The sequence below is a fragment of the Hemitrygon akajei genome, chromosome 6, assembly GCF_048418815.1.
Source record: "Hemitrygon akajei chromosome 6, sHemAka1.3, whole genome shotgun sequence".
Lineage (NCBI taxonomy): Eukaryota > Metazoa > Chordata > Chondrichthyes > Myliobatiformes > Dasyatidae > Hemitrygon > Hemitrygon akajei.
Window position 1 is genome coordinate 64,727,130 of NC_133129.1, and position 21,631 is coordinate 64,748,760.

General features: G+C 42.6%; 1 protein-coding gene across 4 annotated transcripts in view; it reads left to right on the forward strand.

The window, feature by feature from the left end:
* The window catches only part of tjp2a (tight junction protein 2a (zona occludens 2)), a 142,017-nt gene that overhangs the window by 41,233 nt on the left and 79,153 nt on the right, over positions 1 to 21,631 (forward strand). The window contains exon 1 of one of the 4 annotated variants that reach the window (XM_073048499.1): positions 8,304 to 8,378. The exons of the other annotated variants lie outside the window; for them this stretch is intronic. Within the exon in view, the coding sequence (XP_072904600.1) occupies positions 8,355 to 8,378 (24 nt within the window). The 5' untranslated portion in view covers positions 8,304 to 8,354. Of the gene's footprint in view, positions 1 to 8,303; positions 8,379 to 21,631 lie in introns of those variants that run through there. 4 annotated transcript variants of the gene reach the window in all.

The following is a 21,631-nucleotide window of genomic DNA, read 5'->3' on the forward strand; positions in this document are numbered from 1 at the left end:
AGCACACAGCCCTGTGTGCACCTGTGCTGGTGTTGATTGTGGAGGAGATGTTGTTGTTGCCAATCCAAACCTACTGGGGTCTGCAAGTGAGGACTTTGAGGATCTAGTTGCACAAGGAGGTATTGAGGCCAAGGTCTTGAAGCTTATTGATTAGTTTCGAGGGGATGATAGTATGGAATGCTATAATTGATAAAGAGCATCCTGATGTATATGTCTTTGCTGCCGAGATGTTCCAACACTGAGTGAAGAGCTAATGAAATGGTATCTGCTGTGATCCTGCTGTGCCAGTAGGCAAATTGGAGTAGATCCAAGTTGCTTCTCAGGCAGCAGTTGATATGTTTCATCACCAATCTCTGAAAGCACTTTATCACAGTGGATGCAAGGGCTACTGGACAATAGTTATTGAGACAAGTTATCATTCTTTGGCACCAGTATAAAAGAACCATGCTTAAAGCAGGTGGGCAACTCAGACACCGAAGCAAGAGGTTATAGATATCAGTGAACACTCCAGCCAGTTGATCTGCAGAGGTCTTTAGTATTTGGGCTTTGCCGTGGGTTCACCTCCTGAAGGATGCTTTGTCATTGGCCTCAGAGACTGAAATCACAGGGTCATTGGGAGCTGAGGTTTTGAAGGTGCCTCCATATTTTGAAGGACAAAGCAAGCATAAAAGGCATTGAGCTCATCTGGGAGCGAAACCTTGTTATCACCTATGTCGTCAGCTGGTTTCACTTTGTAGGAGTTGATGGCATTTAACCCTGCCACGGCTGCTGTGTATCCTTCAGTGACTCAGGTTTGTTCCAGAGCTGGCAGTACGCATGTGAGATGGCTTTCCTGCGGTCACCAGACCAGAACACCACTAACCTGACCCTCTGCAGATTGTGCATCTCATGGTTCATCAGCACTCCTGATTGGGGAAGACTAAATTATCTTGTGGGGATACACTTGTTTATGGTTGTTTCTGTAAAATCTGTGACAACCACTGCATATTCATTCATTCAGATCCTCTGAGTCCTTGAACATGGGTCAGTCAACCCACCTGAAGCAACCCTGTTGCCGCTCCTCTGCCTCCTGCGACCACCTCACTGATGTCCTTACCTCTGGAGTCTTGCTCTTTAGCCTCTCCCTGTATGCTGGTAGGAAGAGGATCAGCATGAAATGGTAGGCATTCCTAGGTGGAGTATAAGGGTGGGCAAGATGATGGCATCCCTGTGCTGCAGCTGATGTGTTGATAATAATTGGGCAGAGATTTCTTCAAACAAGCCTGACTGAAGTCGCTGGCAGTGATTTGAAAGGCATCAGAGTAGGATGTTTCCTGTTTGCTGCCCGTGGCACTCAGTACTCTGCCAGTGCAGTGTACCCCTGTGGCTATTCCCTCAATAATCAGTATACAACTTTGGATACTGTTTGGGAGGATTACCTACCAGGGAGAAGACACAGCGGGCAGGCGTATGACACTGAGTCTGGCTCTGTGGCTCAGAAGGGAAGCTGGGAGAAGGTGTGCAATAGCAATAGGGGATTCCATAGTTAGGGGGCAGACAGGAGGTTTTGTGGATGTGATAAAGACACTCAGATGGAATTTTGCCTCCCAGGTGCCAGGGTCAGGAATGTCTCTAATTGGGTCCACAGCATTCTAAAGCGGGCTGGTGAGCAGCCAGAAGAAGTGATACATATTGATACCAGCATCATAGGTAGGGAAAGGCGAAGGTCCTGAAGAAGGGGTTAGGCAGAAAGCTAAAAAGCAGGCCCTCCAGGGTGGTAATCTCTGGATTGCTGCCTGTGCCACGTGCCAGAGACAGTAAGAATAGAATGATCTTGCAGATGAATGCATGACTGAGGAATTGGTGCAGGGGGCTGGGTTTCAGATTTCTGGACAGTTGGAATCTCTTCTGGGGAAAGTATGACCCGTGCAAAAAGGATGGGTTACCCCTGAACCCGAGGGGTCCAATATCCTTGTGGGCAAGTTTGCTAGAGCTGCAGGGGAGAATTTAAGATAATTTAGTGGGGCGTTATGCACTGGAATGATAGGGCTGAGGATGGGGCAGTTCATACAAGACCATAAGATATAGGAGCAGAACCAGGCCATTTAGCCCGTCAAATCTGTTTCGCCATTGCCTCATGGCTAATCCATTTCCTTCTCAGCCCCTGTCTCCTGCCTACTCCCTGTAACTCTCCATGCCCTGACTAATCAAAAATTTTCAACCTCTGCCTTAAGTATACCCAATGATCTGGCCTTCACAGCTGCCGGTGGCAATGAATTCCACAGATTCACAACTCTCTGGCTAAAGAAATTACACCTCATCTTTGTTCTAAATGGATGTTCCTCAATTCTGAGGCTGTGCCCTCTGGTCTTAAACTCCTCCACCATGGGAAACATCCTCTCCACATTCACTCTGTCGAGGCCTTTCAACATTCAATAGGTTTCAATTGGATCCCCCCCCCCCCATATAGTCTTCTGAATTACATTGAATACAGACCCAGAGCCTTCAAACTCTCCTCATATGATCAGCCTTTCACTCCCAGAATCATTTTCATGAACCTCCTTTGAAACCTCTCTGTCAGCCCATCCTTTCATAGATAAGGGGCCTAAAACTGCTCTCAATACTGCAAGTGAGGTGTCATCAGTGCCTTATAAAGACTCAACGTTAGATCCTTGATTTATATTCTAGCTCTTTTGAAACGAATGCTAATATTGCATTTGCCTTCCTCACCACTGACTCAATCTGCAAATTAACCTTTAGGGAATTTTCTGTCCATTTAAAAAAAATAGACTATGCTTTTATTTCTTCTACCAATATACATGACCATACAATTCCTGACACTGTAATCCATCTGACACTTTTTAGTCCATTCACCTAAACTGTTCATGTCCTTCCGCAGCCTCTTTGCTTCCTTAGCACTACCTGCTCCTCCACCTATCTTCTGCAAACTTGGGCTCAAAGCCATCAATTTAGTCATCCAAATCATTGACATATAACAAATAAAGAAGTGGTCCCAACAGAGACCCCTGTGGAACACCACTAGACATTGGCAGTAAACCAGAAGCTGCTATCTTTATTCCCACTCTTTGCTTCTGCCAATTGGCTCTATCCATGCTGGCATCTTTTCTGTAATACCATGGACTCTTGTCAATCAGCCTTGTATGTGGCACCTTGTCAAAAGCCTTCTGAAAGTCCAAATACACAACATCCACCAATTTTCCTTTGTCTATTCTGCTTGTTATTTCTTCAAAAGAATTCCAATAGATTTGTCAGGCAAGATTTTCCCTTAAGGAAACCATACTGACTTCAGCCTATTTTATTTCGTGCCTCCGAGTACCCTAAAGCCCATCCTTATCAATTGGCTCCATAATCTTCCCAACAACTGAGGTCAGACTAACTGGTCTATAATTTCTTTTCTTCTGCTTCTCTCCCTTATTGAAGAGTGGAGTTACATTTGTAATTTTCTAGTCCTCCAGAATCTGTTGATTCTTGAAAGATAATTAATAATACCTCCACAATCTCAGCCACTTCTTTCAGAACCCTAGGGTGTAGACCATCTGGTTCAGATGATTTATCTACCTTCAGACCTTTCAATTTCCAAAGTACTCCTTCATTACTAAATGGCAGCTTCACTCACTTCTGCCTCTCAAACTTCCAGCATACTGTTAGTATCTTACACAGTGAAGACTGATACAAAATGCTTATTCAGTGCATCTCCTACTTCCTTCACCCCATTACTACCTCTCCAGCATTATTTTCCAGTGGTCCGATATCTACTCTTGCCTCTCTTTTACTCTTTATATCTCTGGAGAAACTTTTGGTATCCACTTTAACGTTATTGGCTAGCTTACTTTTGTATTCCATTTGCTTCCTCTTTATGACATTTTTGTTACCTTCTGTTTTTTAACACTTCCCAATTCTCTCACTTCCCATTAACTTTTGCTCTATTATATGCCCTCTCCTTGGCTTTTATGTTGGCTTTGACTTCCCTTGTCAGCCATGTTTGCATCACCCTGCTTTTAGAATACTACCGCTTGAGGGTATTGTTAAGATAGTGCAAGGGTAAAAAGACCCTGATGGGAGTTGTATACAGGCTTCCAAATAGTAGTCAGGATGTCGGAAACAAGTTACAAGTGGAGGCAGAAAAGGCATGTAAAAGGGGTAATGTTAAGATAGTCATGGGGGATTTCAATATTTAAGTAGATTGGAAAAATTGGGTTAGTGCTAGGGATTTGTAGAATGCCTAAAAGGTGGCTTTTTGGAGTAGCTTGTGATTGAGCCCACTAATGGAAAGGCAATTCTGAATTAGGTGTTGTGATTAAAGATAAAAGAGAGGTGAGAGTGGATATTTGACCGCAGGAAAATGATGCTGGAGAGGTAGTATTGAGGGGCCAAGAAATAGTGCATGAACTTAAGTATTTTGTGTCAGTCTTCACTGTGGAAGACACTAGCAGTACGCCAAAAGTTTGGGAGTGTGGGGGGGGGGGGGTTGTAGAAGTGAGTGTTATTTCTATTACCAAGGAGAAGGTGCTTGGGAAGCTGAAAGGTCTGAAGTTGGGTAAGTCACCTGGATCAGATGGACTACACCCCAGGATTCTGAAAGAGGTAGTTGAAGAGATTGTGTAGACATTAAGTAAGATCTTTCAAGAATCTTTAGATTCTGGAATGGTTCTGGAGGACTGGAAATTTGCAAGTGTCACTCCACTCTTTAAGAAGGGAGGGGGGCAGAAGAAAGGAAATTATAAGCCAGTTAGCCTGGATTCAATGGTTGGGAAGTTGTTGGAATCAATTATTAAGTATGAGGTTTTGGGATACTTGGAGGCACATGACAGAATAGGCCAAATTCAACACAGTTTCCTTAAGGTGAAAATTTGCCTGAGAAACCTATTGGAATTATTTGAGGAAATAACAGGCAGGATAGACAAAGGAGTCGGTGGATGTTGTCAACTTGAATTTTCAGAAGGCCTTTGACAAGGTGCCACACAAGAGGCTGCTTAGCAAGACCAGAGCCCACAGTATTACAAGAAGATAAGTAGCAGGGACAGAAGATTGGCTGTCTGGCAGGAGGGAAAGTGTGAGAGGAAAGGGGGCTTTTTCTGGTTGGCTGATGGTGACTAGTGGTATTCTGCACGTGTCTTTGTTGGGACCGATTCTTTTCATGTTATGTGACAATGACATGCCAGAATTGATGACTTTATGGCCGAGTTTGCAGACGATACAAAGATAGGCAGAGAGGCAAGTGGTGTTGAGGAAGTTGGAATATAGCATATGGTCATACACTTTGATAGAAGGAATAGATGTGTAGACTATTTTCTGAACAGAAATGATTCAAAATTCTGAGGTGCCAAGGGACTTGGAAGTCCTTGTGCAGGATTCCCTAAAGGTTAATTTGCAGATTCAGTTGGTGGTAAGGAAGGCAAATGCAATTTTAGCATTTATTTTGGGAGGACTAGAATATAAAAGCAAGAATGTAATGCTGAGGCTTTGTAACACATTGGTCAGACTGCAGTTAGGAGTACTGTGAGCAGTTTTGGGCCTCCTATCTAAGAAAAGATGTGCTAACATTGGAGAGGACCCAGAGGTGGGTCCTCAGCATGAATTATTCAGTCTGATGGCCTGGTGGAAGAAGTTGTCCTGGAGCCTGTTGGTCCTGGCTTTTATGCTGCGGTACCATTTCCCAGATGGTGGGTTCACAAAAATTATTCTGGGAACGAAAGGGTTAACGTATGAGGAGCATTTGGTGGGTTTGGGCCTGCATTCACTGGAATTTAGAAGAACGATGGGGGATCTCATATCCTATCGAATATTGCAAGACTCGTATAGAGCGGATGTGTAGAGGATGTTCCTTACAGTGGGTGAGTCTAGGCCCAGAGGGTTCAGCCTCAGGCTTGGAGTGACATTTCTTTAGAACAGAGGTGAGGAAGAATTTCTTTAGCCAGAGGGTAGTGAATCTGTGGAATTCATTGCCACATATTGCTTATGGAGGCCAAGTCATTGAGAATATTTAAAGTGGAAGTTGATAGTTTCTTGGTTAGTCAGGATATTAAAGTTTGGAATTAAATTGAATTGACTTTATTACTCCTATCCTTCATATACATGAGGAGTAAAAATCTTTGTTATGTCTCCGTCTAAATGTGCAATGTGCAATTTATAGTAATTTATAATAAATATTACGTACAACAGGATAGTCAATATCATATAGAAATACAGTTGTGTCAGCATGAACTATTCGGTCTGATGGCCTGGTGGGAGAAGCTGTCCTGGAGCCTGTTGGTCCTGGCTTTTATGCTGCGGTACCGTTTCCCAGATGGTAGCAGCTGAGCAGTTTGTGGTTGGGGTGACTTGGGTCCCCAATGATCCTTTGGGCCCTTTTTACACACCTGTCTTTGTGAATGTCCTGAATCATGGGAAATTCAGAACTACAGACGCACTGGGCTGTCTGCACCACTCTCTGCAGAGTCCTACAATTGAGGAAAGTACAGTTCCCATACCAGCAGTGATTCAGCCGGTCAGTATGTTCTCAATTGTGCCCCGACAGAAAGTTCTTAGGATTTGGGGACCCATACCAAACTTCAACTGTCTGTGATGAAAGAGGTGCCGTTGTGCCTTTTTCACCACACAACCAGTGTGTACAGTCCATGTGAGATCCTCGGTGATGTTTATGCCGAGAAGACAAGAGAATGGGGTTGAGGGGGGTAATAAATCAGCCACGATGAATGGCAGAGCAGACTCAATGGTCTAATTCTGCTCCTATGTAATTTGTCTTGTGCAGTGACAGGAAGACAGACCCTTTCTCTAGATACACAGTGGCTGCACCGGGCTTCTGTCATTCCTCAGTATGGCATTCTGCACCTTGGAGTGTGCCACCCTGAGGCATTCTGATTCAGACAGGTCCTTGTATTGGTTGACTAGTGCATTTGGGGAATATCAGAAAGGTTTCCATTGAGTTGATGGCCTTCCAGCAGCTGCCTGTGTTTATCTCTGTGTGTGTTCCATGGAAGACTCTGTGGAGCACAAAGCTGTGGGTGGTTCTGCAGCCTGGGCTGAACTTTAGCATCTATTCTGGACTGTGCATCCTGAGTATGTGCTCCAGGAGGAGGAGGATGACTACCTTACTTGCACCTGGACGATGTTGAGGACGGACTCTAGCCATGCATGAAGAGTCTTGTAGGGAAGCCATATCACCAGCAGCCAAGCATATGTTGCCATTTGAAATCTGTTGTGAGATGCCGATAAATGACTCCTTGAAAACATTAGACCACATGCACCATTTCCTGATCCTGTTGTGTCTGTCACCTGCAATGCGGATCACAGCCTGATTGACTTGTTTTGTAGAAGCTTCTGCACGAAGGACAGGTGTGATTGAACTCATGGAACTTCCTGGGATAACAAGGTCAGGCCCATCCCTAATGCTGAAGAAGAATTCTCTGCCTGAAACATCGACTGTTTACTCTTTACCATCGACGCTGCCTAGACTGTTGAATTCCTCCAGCATTTTGTGTATGTTGCCGAGATGTGAAACTCGGCCAAAGATTTTTTTTCAAGAATGTTCGAGAATATCGAAGTCAATATTTTCTCTTGTCATGTTTCTCCAATATGTAACATTAGCATGACTTCAGTAGTCAGAGATATTTGATAAATTAGGGCAACACCAGTGTTTATTTTCTAAGGCTGGATATTGGAAGCCAGGCATGGCCTGTTTGTGGACTTCCCTGTAAACACTCCTTTAAAAATCCAGATTATAGGTTCAACCCTCTCTTCGGAGTCCTGGAGTTACAGTAGAATTTTCCCTTGTGCTGCGCTGCAAGTTCAGAGCTGTTAAAACCCACCCTTCTGTGGATTTAAGTGCTCATGACACTTTAAGAGCAGGGCAATTTTCCCTCAAAGTTGTGGGGCCAGTATTACCCCATAACAGCATTAGATCAGATTATCTGGTGTTGGCTGGGTGGAATTGGCTGCTACATTTCCAATATTGTAACAGAGTTAGAAATGGACTGTAAAGTGCGTTGGGATCTCTTTAGAAAGGAACGGCAAAGGCCCTTAAGAAGTGTTAATCTATCTTTTTACTCTCATTTTCAAATGAAGACTGGGAGAAAGGAAGGGGTGTGGTAACAGGGGAGATGAGAATTCCCACTGGCAGTGAAATACTTGTGAAATTAAATGACATGTTCAGTAAAGTTATAAAAGAAAAATTAAATACCTTTTTTAAAGTGCTACCAACATTACAGGTTATTTTAAAAGAGTAAGTGTAAGAGCTCCAGACCCAGGTACTGGGAGGAGAACCAGGTGTCTCCTTCCTGGTTCTTGGGGGGGTGGGGAATGCTGCCTCTTTTTGTGAAACGAGGTTGTGTTGTTCTAACCTGTAGATCTGCAAAATGGCTGTGAGATTCCAGGGTCAGGCAAGTATTGGCTGCATAAAGTGTTTCTGCTAATCCTTTATTTTGAAGTCTCTGTTTCTTTCTCCGTTGAAACTCGCGCAGTAACGCCAGCTCGAGTTTAGCAGCCTTCAGCTCCCGTATTTTTGGAGCAGTTTGCAATCCGTGGCTCCCCCGCTGTTACAGGAAGCAGCCGGGGCGTGCTGGATGCTCACGTCCCGGTAGGGCTTGCGCTCCCGCTCCTACGGGGTGAATGTGCCTCGTCTTACATTTTCTTCCTTTATCCGTGACGCTCCTGTTAATCTTGTATAAATTGCACGATGGCTTAACTTTACAACGTTCTTGGCGCTAGGTTACTTAATTCGTCGTCTTACGTGAATTTCAGTGCAGAACCAACTCCGTGCCAGATACTCTTGTTAATCGCTAGTACGTTTATCGTATGTTTTTTTTTGGGGGGGGGGGATTTCTTCATGGGAGAAGATTGTGGTTCAAATCTTACTCTATTCGTTAAGAGGCCATAGGGCCCATTGGACCGGAGCACTTTGAAAGAGATAATCCAATCCTCTGCTTTTGCCCCAGATATCCTTCACGTATTTTCAAAGCTTAACCTTCCCAGTGCAGTGCTGGGCTCAGTGCCTTCTTTATCTCGTGCCAACTATTTGAAGGAAAGATGTGTTCAGAAAAAGTGTTCAGGCTGATATTCGAATCTCAGACACATGTGGGTACGTGAAGAGACAATACAATTGCAGTTTTGATTTTTTTTAAGTGGATAAATTTGGAATATTTGCAAACAAATGTTGATTGGTGGTGATTACTGAACAGGAAATTGTCTTCCAGCAACAATCTTTATTGCTAATTCAATCAACTTGGTTAAAATTCAAATACTTGGCACCAGGTACATTCTGTTTTCGGTTTAAAATCAACAAATGTCCTTTTAGAGAAGGTAACATTTAAATGATTTGGACCACAAGTAGAACAGTGATCAGAGGATTGTTAGCTAATTGGACATTGCAAAGTATCCACGGTGTAGGTGTTGTGAGGAGGGAGGTAGGAGAACTGGGATGAGGTGAGAGAGGTTACAGAGAGGGAATGGAGTTGCTCTGAGAGTCAACATATATCTGCTGGGTGAAATGGTTTCCTTGTTTGTAAGAAAAGGAGGTCCAGTAGGCACAAAATTCAGGTCTTGGATGCTAAAACATGGTGATTTTTGAAAAGATTTTGTGTGGAGATATACCTTGCAAAAGCAGTGACACTTGTTTAGTGAGAATTAAATAACATGGTGTAAAATCTATTGTAAGGAGCACTTTTTTGTCAGGAATGTATTTTTGAAGTCCAGAGGCTGTAAGAGAAGAATAGCAACCAGTTTGTGTGTACAACAATCACAAACGAGAAAATCTGCAGAACCTTCTTGGACAGCCTCCCATGCGGGACCTTGTCAAATGCCTTACTAAAGTCCATGTAGACAACATACTCTGCCTTACCTTCATCCACTTTCCTGGTAACTTCCTCAGAACTCTATGAGATTGATTAGATGTGACCTACCATGTACAAAGCCATTGTGACTATCCTTAATCAGTCCATGTCTATCCAAATACTTGTATATCTGGTCTCTAGTAATACCTACCAATAACTTTCTCACAACTGATGTCAGATTCATCAGCCTATAATTTCCTACTTTATGCTTGGAGCCTTTTCTTAAACAGCGGAACAACAACATTGGAGGGAAAGATGTGCTTGCTGGTGGGATCCTTTTGGAGATGGCAGAAATTGCAGAGTCTCCAAAGAAATCCCACCTGCTTGCAAGCAAAACAAGTGCTGTCCTGTCCTTAAACCTCTTCCCTCACTACTGTACAGGGCTTGCAGGTGAGGTGACACTTGTGAGTCTGTTGGGGTCATCTACTGTATGTGTGGCTCCCAGTGTGGCCTCCTGTATATCGGTGAGGCCCGACATAGATTGGGAGACCGCTTTGCCGAGCACCTATGCTCTGTCCAGCATTAAAAGCGGGATCTTCCAGTGGCCATCCATTTTAATTCCACTGCCCGTTCCTTTTCTGACATGTCAGTACATGGCATCGTGATGAGGCCACACACAGGTTGGAGGGGCAACACCTTGTATTCTGTATGGTTAGCCTCCAGCCTGATGGCATGAACAATGATTTCCCAAACTTCTGGTAATGTACCCTCCCCCCCCCCCCCGCACCATTCCCCATTCCCATTTCCCTCTCTCACCTTATCTTCTTAACTGCCCGTCACCTCCCTCTGATGCTTCTCCCCCTTTTCTTTCTACCACGGCCTCCTGTCCTCTCCTATCAGATCCCCCTTCTCCAGCGCTATCAACAATCAACTCCCCAGCTTGTGCTTCACTCCTTCCCCCTCCTGGTTTCGCATATCACCTTGTGTTTTTTCCTTCCCTCCCCCACCTTCTTACTCAGACTCCTAATCTTTATTCTCTCCAGTCCTGAAGAAGGGTCTTGGCCTGAAACATCGAATGTATTGTTTTCCATAGATGCTGCCTGGCTTGCTGAATTCCTCTGGCATTTTGTGTGTGTTGCTTGAATGTTTATAACAAGTCATTTGAATTTTTTTAAAAAGGCATTGATTGAGAGATGATTATCTGTTATATGAGCAGCTCTCTGACTCTTTATGAAAAGAGAGGAAATTATGTTTTTATTTTATGCTGCCTAAAGGGAAGTAGTCCCTCAGTACTACAGTGGATGAGTGCCAGCAAATGTCCAAAATGAGCTGTGAACCCACATCTTCTGGCCGTGAATTGTTTGGAAGGAAACAGTTTGAATTCGGGATCAGTTTATTGTCTCTTACTTTTGTCATGAAGTTTGTTTTTTTTGTATGACAACAGGACAGTGCAATGCATAAAAAATTACTATGTTACAATAGGAAATATTTATTAATAAGGTAAAAGAGAGCAAAATAGTAATGTAGTGTACATGAACTGTTCAGGAATCTGCAGGTGGAGGGAAAAAAGTTATCCCGAAGATATTAGGTGGTTCTTCCGGCTCCTGTACCTCCTCCCTGATGTAGTAATACGAAGAGGGCATGTTCAGGATGGTGAAGGTCCTTAATGATAGATGCTGCCATCACCTTTTGAAGATGTCCTTAACGATGGGAATGCTGGTGTCCATGTTGGAGCTGGCTGAGTTTGCAGCCCTCTGCAGCTTTTTTTTATGGATCCTGTGCATTGGAGCTTCCTTACCAGGTGGTGATGCAACCAGTCAGAAAGCCCTCCATGTACTTGTGTGGAAATTTGCTAGTCAAACTATACCAAATATGTTGGGCCAGGAAAGATCCCCTGAGATGTCGATGCCCAGGAGCTTGAAGCTGCCCACCCTTTCCACTGCTGATCCCTCGTTGAGGACTAGTATGTGAACTCCTGACTTCTTCCTGAAGTCCACAATCAGGCCCTTCATCTTACTGACATTGAGTTCAAGGTTGTTGTGACACCACTTAACTAGCCAATCCATCTCATTCCTTCACATTTTCTTGTCATCACGTGAGTTTCTGCCAACAAAAGTTGTATCCTCGGTGAACTAGTATATGGTGTGTCAGCTGTGGCCACAGTTCAGAGTGGAGAGAGAGTAGAACAGTGGGCTAAGCTTGCGTTCTTGAGGTGTGCCTCTGTCGGTCATCAGCAAGGAGGAGATGTTATTTGTGAACTTTTGGAGGGGGGAGGAGAATAGCTGCGAGTGGTTGGCAAACAGCTGAAGCATGTCTGTATGGTAGGGTGAAGGAAGAGCTGTGCAGTGCATTGATTGACTTGGAGCATTTTGGGACATGATATCTCACTGTGTGCACCCATTAGTCTATATTGGAGCCTTGCCGCTTCACCTTAAATTCAGTCTTTATTAGCTCTGTTAATGTGGCACAAAGGAATCAGGAGCCTGTCAACAAATAAGATGTCATCTTTGAGCGTGAATGAACTGAGGCTTGATGGTGGAGGGAAATGGTCAAATCCGGTGGAGAATGGGTAGAGGTTTTAGAGTTGGGAATGGTTAGGGGTAAGTGGGAGAGGAGGACAGAGAGACTAAAGATGGGGAAGAATTCTTAAAATGAAACATCAAAAACAGCTACTACCTGCAGGAATATTGCCCAAATTTAAACTTCTCCCTTTTGGCAGCAGTAATTGTGTGACATGGCTGGATCAAAGAAGCTTACTTTAAAACAAATAACTATATGCTTCTAACATTCATTCCTGACCTGATATTAATTCAAGTGCAAATATCATAATGTGAATCTTTTCAGGGTGAGGTGCCATATATGTAGCTAACGGAGCAGTGGTGGAAAATTTGCCTTTTAATGCAGTGGTTGTCAATTTCCCCTATATCTTTCACTGTAAGATGTTTAGCATTCATTTAGAGAAACAGCATGGAATAGGCTGTTCTGGCCCTTCCAGCTGTGCCACCAGCAACTCCGGATTTAACCCTAGCCTAATCACAGGATAATTTACAATGTCTTTGGACTGTGGGTAGAAAGTGGAGCACACAGGTTAAACTTGCACAATCATAGGGAAGATGTACAATCTGCATGCCGCCGGCTTTGGAATTGAACCCTGAACTCTGCCCCCAAGCTGAAATAGCGTTGCACTAATTGACATTTCAGATGAGTAAATAGATATACGTGTATCCTTTCACCTGGGAGTGGTGGAATGATACTCAGTATGCGGGGAGCATGTAATGTAGTGCGCACTTGTTCTGAGAGGAAGAAATGAATATCGAGTTTGAAACATAGAAAACCTACAGCACGATACAGGCCCTTCGGTCCACAAAGCGGTGCCGAACATGTCCTTACCTTAGAAATTACCTAGAGTTACCCATAACCCTCTATTTTTCTGAGCTCCGCGTACCTGTCCAGGAGTCTCTTAAAAGACCCTCTCATATCCGCCTGCACTGCCGTCGCTGGTAGCCCATTTCACGCACTCACCACTCTCTGAGTAAAAAAACTTACCCCTGACATCTCTGTACCTACTTCCAAACACCTTAAAACTGTGTTCTCTTGTGCTAGCCATTTCAGCCCTGGGAAAAAGCCTCTGACTATCCACACAATCAATGCCTCTCATCATCTTGTACACAAGGAGAGTATGGAAAATTTTGGTGACCGAGTAGTCTTTAACTTTCATTAGGTCCTGCTGCTGAATTAGACTCTTAACAGTAATGTTAGTGAAAGAATTTGAGAGATAGATGCTTTCACTTTGAGGAAAAGAAGAAGGGGGCAAAATTGAAGCTAATAAATAATCTCACTTGGGAAGTGACTTAGAATCAGGTATTATCGTTAACATATGTTGTGAAATTTGTTTTGTGACAGCAGTACAGTAAAATTACTGTAAGGTACAAAAATTAAGCGTGAAAGAGGAAGGGGTTTATGGACTATTTATAAATCTGATGGTGGAGGGGAAGAAGCTGTTCCTAAAATGTCGAGTGTGGATCTTCAGACTCCTGTGCAACCATGCTGATGGTATCAATAAGAGAGCATAGAAACATAGAAAAAAAACATAGAAAACCTACAGCACAATACAGGCCCTTCGGCCCACAATGCTGTGCCGAACATGTACTTACTTTAGAAATTACCTAGGGTTACCCATAGCCCTCTATTTTTCCAAGTTCCTTGACGAAACATTACTCACCTTGAGGCACTGCCTTTTGAAGTTGTCTTCAATGGTGGGGAGGATTGTGCCAGTGTGAGTCCAACACTCTGCGTCCTCTTTTGATCCTGCACACTGGAGCCCCCACACCCCGCAGTGATACAGCTAGTGAGTATGCTCTTCACCATACATCTGTAGAAGTTTGTTTGAGTCTTTGATGATGTACCAGTCTCAAACTCCTAATGACGCATAGTTATTTGTGTACCTTCTTTGTGATGCATCCATTTGTGCATGATTTTGACTTTTACATTTTTCACAATTTTAAAGTATTGGGATAATTTGTCTACTGAGTTTCAGCTACAAACCTGGTTATAATATTGTGAAATTTTACATATAGAGCAGAAATGTAATAGTTTTAATGGATTCTGTCCTCCCAGTTTAGCCTCTGTTCTCCTGTTTTAGAAATCTGCCCCCCCCCCCCCCGGACCTCCGGATTTTTGATTGCCTTTCTGTGTTCTCCTTATTGTATTGGTAGTTACCTATGTTAACCTGGTGAAGTTTAACTATGAGAGGTCAGAAGCTAAATAGTTGGAATTGCAAAGAGATGAGAGTTTTGCCTTTAATTGGACTCTCACATTCAGTTTGTTCCAAGCCTTTAATTCAATGCTCTCCTTGTATTCTCATTTACTGTTTAAGCCAAAGCCAAAATTGCCCGACAATCACCTTCTTTTCAAATCTCTATCTGCCGAAATCTGTTATGGGCAGTTGCCTGCCAGGTTTCCAGTACTGAAGCACTTCAAAAGGGAAATGTTTTATCGCAAGGCACTCAAGTGCACTGTATAAAGGGAGTCTGTTACTTGACATGGATACTGTCAAAACAGTTGCATTATTCATTAACAAACTCGGGGCCTTGTGTAATCTCACCTCGTTTTAGTAAAAATCATGCTGCCTGTGACGTGAGCCACTAAATTTCCTTGAAGTGATCAGTTGAAAATGCAGCAATGAGATTTGTAGCTGGGTTTTTTTTGGAATATTTGAATATATTTTTCAGGCTGACAAGTTGCTCAAACTGTGTAACTTTATTTTCTTTAAAAACTGCTGCTGACAATGAAGTCAATGACCCCAAACAACTTTGGCTTGCTGCCTTGCATTCTGTGACAAAAATGTGAGTCTTCAGAAAGCCAAAGCAATTCACCCTAGTGGTGATTCATTTGAAAAGCTTTGCTTGAGATCTGAAATGAATTTCTTCTGATGATTCTTTTGTATTTTGGTTTATTGTGCTGCTTTTTTTCCCCTCAGGGGTACATGCAGTTTATCTGAAGCAGAATGGTGGGGTGAGGATATTTCCTAGTCTCTGCTGCTTATTGCAGAAATAGAAGCAAACCCAGTAAAAAAGAACAATCACAGGCTTGACTCTTTTAAAATTGTCACTGTTTACCTTAAAGCCCCTGGGAAGATTCTGTTGGAATTCTTTCAACATGTTTCAATGGACCATTTGTTGCATTTTTTAAAAAAGGTTACAAAGGTTATTAGATAACACAGCTGACTTTCATCAGAATTCTTCAGATATTAGAGATTGGTGCTGTTTTTGCACGATCAATTTTTCTGTCCTCCTAGAGTCCTAATTTGAAGTAGTCTCACTGATGGTTATGTGGCTCCTTGTTCCTGGCCTGGTGCTTGAAGGGTAGTAACAAATTTGCAATTGTAACATCAGCCTGTTTCAAGATGTTTCACCCAAGAATTATCATCTTGTGTCACACCTAGTTTTCACTGATATTAGGTCTAGCGCTTAGTGAAAGATGCAAGTTTTAAGAAGAGAGCGTTAATGAGGTACAGTGCTTTAGAAAGTGAATTTTGCTGAGAATTTTGCACTTTTGCTTCGGGTGCTACAAGCAGGATTTCCCAGTGACCAGCCATTTTAATTCCAGTTCCCATTCTGACGAGTCACAGTCCATGGTACTTTCTGCTGTCGTGGTGAGGCCATTCTCAGGACCCTGTATGCTGTCTGAGTAGCCTCCAACCTGATGGCATGAAGTTTGGCTCCCCTCTTACTCCTGTTTACCTGCCCATCACCTCCCTCTGGTGCTGGTCCCCCCTTCCCTTTTCTCCCATGGTGTACTGTCCTCTCCTATCAGTTTCCTCCTTCAGTCCTTTAACTTTCCACTTGCCTCTCAGGGAAGGGGAGCAGCGCCTTGCAGCTCTTTTGGTAGTTTTTGTATCTCCATCCCACGTGTCATTACTTGTGTAATAGACAATCATTTGATGATGTAACATTTTCTGTTTGTAAAGAAGGCAGCATTTTTCTTGAGGTTAGCAGTTGAGGTAAGACATGACATCATACTGGCAAACATCTTTTATCTGTTTCAGCACTGCACGTTGCCTGGTGATTTTAATGTGTCAAATCTCATGGTTAGTTCACAGGAATCTTTTGTGACCTTTGAAAATAGTGGATACTTTGTCAATAAAAATAATTTCCATAAATTGGTTTATTGATTCATTGTTAACAGAGGAAATGCATTACTCTTAGATGTGTTGCTTTCTGAATGAAGCTCTGAACTGGGTTGCTGACTGCCCCCACAAGATCTTGTGGTACAGAGAGGAGTGTTCGCTGGTGTTCCAGCCATCGTTTGTCTTTAAGTCACTATGTCTAGAACATTCCATTCTCATGTTTCTTTGTGGGAGCTTTGTGTCCTTATTGTGTCCTTTTTATTGTATTACGATGACAGAAGCAGGTGTCAGGGTGGAGATACACAGGCAGTGGCTTCAATCCCACAACCTGTACCACAGAGGGTAGCAAGGCATATGAAAACACGATCTGCAAACTCCTAAATCACAAACCATTGTGACATGGAAATATATTTGCTGGCCCTTCACCAGTTGCGACACCCTGCCTAACCATGCTACAGGAGGACCCCCAACAGAAGAAGTGCAGCAACTCATCACCACTTTAAGGGTACTTGGCTTGGCAATAAACATTGACCTCATTCATGATTCTGAAAAATCAATAAATAACCTAGGAAACAAACAAGGCAATTTACGATGCAGGTCCCCAACTAGCCACTTCGGAGGCTGAATGGTCAGCCTATTCAAACACAGGTGGCCCCCGTTTTTCAAACGTTCGCTTTACAATAGCTCGCTGTTATGAAAGACCTACATTAGTACCTGTTTTCGCTAACCAAAGAGGATTTTCACTTTTACGAAAAAAAGACGCCCGCTTTATACGTGTCTTTACCCTGAGAAAGACTACCATGACCATGAAGCCTTGTGTGCACATGCGTGTACGTGCATATGGATGTACGTGCGTAGGCTTATACGTACATATGCATGTACATGCGTAGGCGTGTACGTGCTGATTTTTTCCCCTCCAAATCGATTTTAGCTCGCTGTCTTCCCGAATTTTGATAAGTGAAACTACACCATACATACAACTTTTCTACTTTATATAGGCTGTGTATTTATCATATAATTCCTGCTTTTACTAAATGTTTGTGTTATTTTAGGTTTTATGTGTTATTTGGTATGATTTGGTAGGTTTTTTTTGGGTCTGGGAACGCTCAAAATATTTTCCCATATAAATTAATGGTAATTGCTTCTTCGCTTTATGACATTTCGGCTTACAATCGGTTTCATAGGAACGCTTTACCTGCGGATAACGGGGGAAACCTGTATAGATTATAAAGCATAATTTAAAGAGCATACGCATGCCAGTCAGGACATTCAGCATATTGTGTTTCATCCATCACCACAAGCCACCCTTGTATTTCTGCATAAATTACCTATTACCTGCACATGATGAATAAATGACCAAAAAGATGGACCAAAAATATGTAAAAGCACAAAATGCTGGAAGCATTCAGTTGGTCAGAAGCGACAATGGAAGGAGTAACAGTTAATATTTTAAGTCAAAAGTTCTCACTGCACTGATGCTGCCTGACCAAGTGTTTCTGGCATTTTGTTCTATTTAAAATTCTGGCAACTGCATTTAAAAAAAAATTCACTCCAAAACCATTTCGTAATGAGTCTTGGCAGTTGTATGAAAGATGCAGCAGAACTGCGACAGATTATTCTACAAAATATTTGTTCTTTTTCCACTTTCTGACCGAGTTCTGCTATTGATCACTATCAAGTACAACCTTTCAGAACGGATCACTTGCCACTGTTGGTAATTGTTCACTTTCCAGCTCCCTTTTAAATATTACTTAGGATGTTAAAATCTGATTTTTTGTGTGTGTGTGTGTGTGTACTTATAGATTGGTACTTTCTGCATGATTTTCATGCTATTTTGATGACTACTGCAGCAGCTTTTAATCCTGGCGAGATTTGAGCCCTGTTACTCAGTTGTTGGGTACTGTGCTAAAACAGCAACCGAGGAAAAGCGAAGCAACTTGAATAATTTAGCATGTGATGCAGCTTTTCCCACAGCCATAAGCTCCCTGGTTTGGTAAAAATCTATTTGAGCTGTGCATGTGTTTATTTTTAATTCTGGTTGCTCTTGGTTTTGGAAATGTCAGCCTGATGAGGCACAGCATCTTAATAGGTAACTTGTGCAGAAATACAAGGGCGGCTTGTGGTGATGGATGAAACACAATATGCTGAATGTCCTGACTGGCATGCGTATGCTCTTTAAATTATGCTTTGTAATCTATATTTGAATAGGGGGGCCATTCAGCCTCCTAAGTGGCTAGTTGGGGACTTGCATCGTAACTTGCCTCGTTTGTTTCTTAGGTTATTTATTGATTTTTCAGAATCATGAATGAGGTTGATGTTTATTGCCAAGCCAAGTATCAATAAAGTGGTGATGAGTTACCGTTGGGAGTATTCCTGCAGCACAGTTAGGCAAGGTGTCGCAAGTGAAGGGCCAGTAAATATATTTCCATGTCACAATGGTTTGTGATTTAGGAGTTTGCAGATATATGCCCTGCTACCCTTGCCCTTGGTGGCAGTGGTTGTGGGATTGGAGGTGCTGCCCATGTAGGCAGGACTAATAATTGCAGTGCATTTTGCTGGTCATACACACTGCAGCCTTTGTGGTGGGGGTGGTGTAAAAATGAAGCCAGCTATTTTGTCCCAGATGATGTTGAGCTTCTTGGCTGCGCTCGTCCAAGCATGTGAAATGGATTATGGTCCTGCTTGTGGTAACAGAGAGGTGTTAAAATGCCATGTGCTGTTTCTCTCACCACAGGATAGCTAGCCACTTACCTGCTCTTAGAACTGTACTAATTGTGTAGTCGTTTCAGGTGAATTTCTGGTCAGTGATGGCCCTCAATGTTGCTTGTGGGGGTCTTGACAATGATATTGCAGTTGCCTATTGGTTAGGTTTCCTCATGTCAGAAATGGTCATCAGCTGACACTTTTGTGATGCAAATATTACCTGCCACTTAATCAGCCCAGACCTCAGTGTTGTTTTCATACTTGCAGACATGAACTAGTTTATTTGCCGTGGAATTACAAACATTTTTAATTGCCTACCTTCTGACTTTTAATGGAAGGGAAGGTCTTTAAAGGAACTAAAGGTGTTTTGGCCCTGGGACACTAATCTGAGGAATTCCAGCAATAATGTCCTGTGGCTGGGATGACTTGACTTCCAACTACAACTGCCTTCCTGTGTATGAGGTATGATTTCAACTTCTGAAGAGTTTTTGTTTGATGGACATTAACTTCATTTTCAGCCATTGTTCCTCAGTATCACTTTCAGCCCAATGCTGAATAGATCTCGAGGGCTGTTGCTCTTGCCTTGTATTCAAAACTAATTTGTTTGGTCCATGTTGATGTCACCACCATAACTACAGAGGAACAGTTTGGGTGGAATGCAGCTAGTTCTGGAGAGCAGGTCTTCATTACTTGGACTTTCTCTGGTCCCTTATCCAGTGCTGTTATCCATTTCTGGATATCTCCTGAAATGGAACAAATAGAGATTAGAATATCATGAGAATCAGAAGCAGGCTTATCACTGGCATGTGTTGTGAAATTTGTTAACTTAGCAGTAGTGGTTCAAAGACACACATAATATAGAAGGAAAAATAGTAAGTAAATCAATTACAGTATACGTATATTGAATAGATTTTAAAATATGCAAAAACAAATAATATATGTTAAAGAAGTGAGGTAGTGTCCAAGAGTTCAATGTCCATTTTGGAATCAGATGGTAGAGGAGAAGAAGTTATTTCTGAATCGCTGTGTGTGTCTCTTCAGGCTTTTGTACGTCCTACCTGATGGTGATAATGAGAAAATGGAGAAAGGGGAATGCCCTGGATGCTGGAGGGCCTTAATAATGGACACTGCCTTTCTGAGACACCGCTCCCTGAAGATGTCCTGGGTACTTTGTAGCCTAGTACCCAAGATGGAGCCGACTAGATTTACAACCCTCTGCAGCTTCTTTCAGTTCTGTGTAGTAGCCCCCCCTCCACCCCCAATCCCATACCAGACAGTGATGTAGCCTGTCAGAATGCTCTCTATGGTACACGTATAGAAGTTTTTGAGTGTATTTGTCGACGTGCCAAATCTCTTTAAACTCCTAATGAAGTATAGCCGCTGTCTTGCCTTCTTTATAACTGCATCGATATGTTGTGACCAGGTTAGATCCTCAGAGATCTTGACACCCAAGAACTTGAAAGGAGAACTGCTTCATCTATTTGGCAGATCTGGGTGGACATGGTTACATATGTGTCAGACTTTGCTTTAGCTCTTGGCAGCTGGGTTTTGCCATCATTCTGGATGGGGTATCCTTTGTTTTATGATCTTGACTCCCTTTGGTATACTGAAAATAGTAGGTCAAGCTACACCTGTGGAGAGAGCAGTGACTGATCTTTAAAGTCAGTGATATCAAACCACTGATTCTATAGATATTGTAAAGCACCCACTGGCTGAAAGTGAGAGTTCCAGCTTTCCATCACCTTTTTTGCATGAAGTGCTTCACTGAACATCCTGTGCTGAACGGCCTCCTGTTGTGTCCCGGTCGGTATGTCTTTAATTCTTTAATGAAGCCCCTGAGCTGCCTTGCCTGTAGACTTCAGCTTTGTAGTACTCCTTTGCTCTGAATTTACCCATCTGTTTTTACAGATCCTTTAAACATCTATGCTGAGGACATTGTCTAATCTTAGCGGTAACTTGAATTGATGTTTATATCTGTAGCCCTGTCTGTTTGATGTTCAGTTTACCTGGGTATATTATGCATGCAAACACTGTGATTTGATCTTTTCATTTAAAGACTTTTTGTGGGAATTGATTTGCACACTGGTGTGAAGGGAAAGTATTTTCTTGATTCTACGGATGTGATTTGCCCAAGTGGGCAGCAAATAGTTAACATAACTGGATCATTCCTTTAGTTCCCTTGTTTAATCCATCGTTGCAATAATGTTGAGGTTTAGTCTTCTATAAGTAGTAGATGAAAAAGCGAGTTTAGTTTTAAGTTGAACAACTAGTAAGAATACACACCTACACTTTGTTTATAAGTTTGAATGTGATTAGCTGTTTTATTTGCAGTGATCATGCACCATAGTCCCTATTTGGTGTGTATGGTGTTATAATGCACTGAATTTTAGCGTGGCAGCCAAGGTTCTGTGACTGACATGCATCCTGAATGGGCTGTTGTGCCTCTCCAGTACAATAGAACTGGCTGGATTTGTGGTGCATGTAGGGCAGCAGTGTATTAAGGTTATGTAATCCAGCTTGATAAATTCTGGAA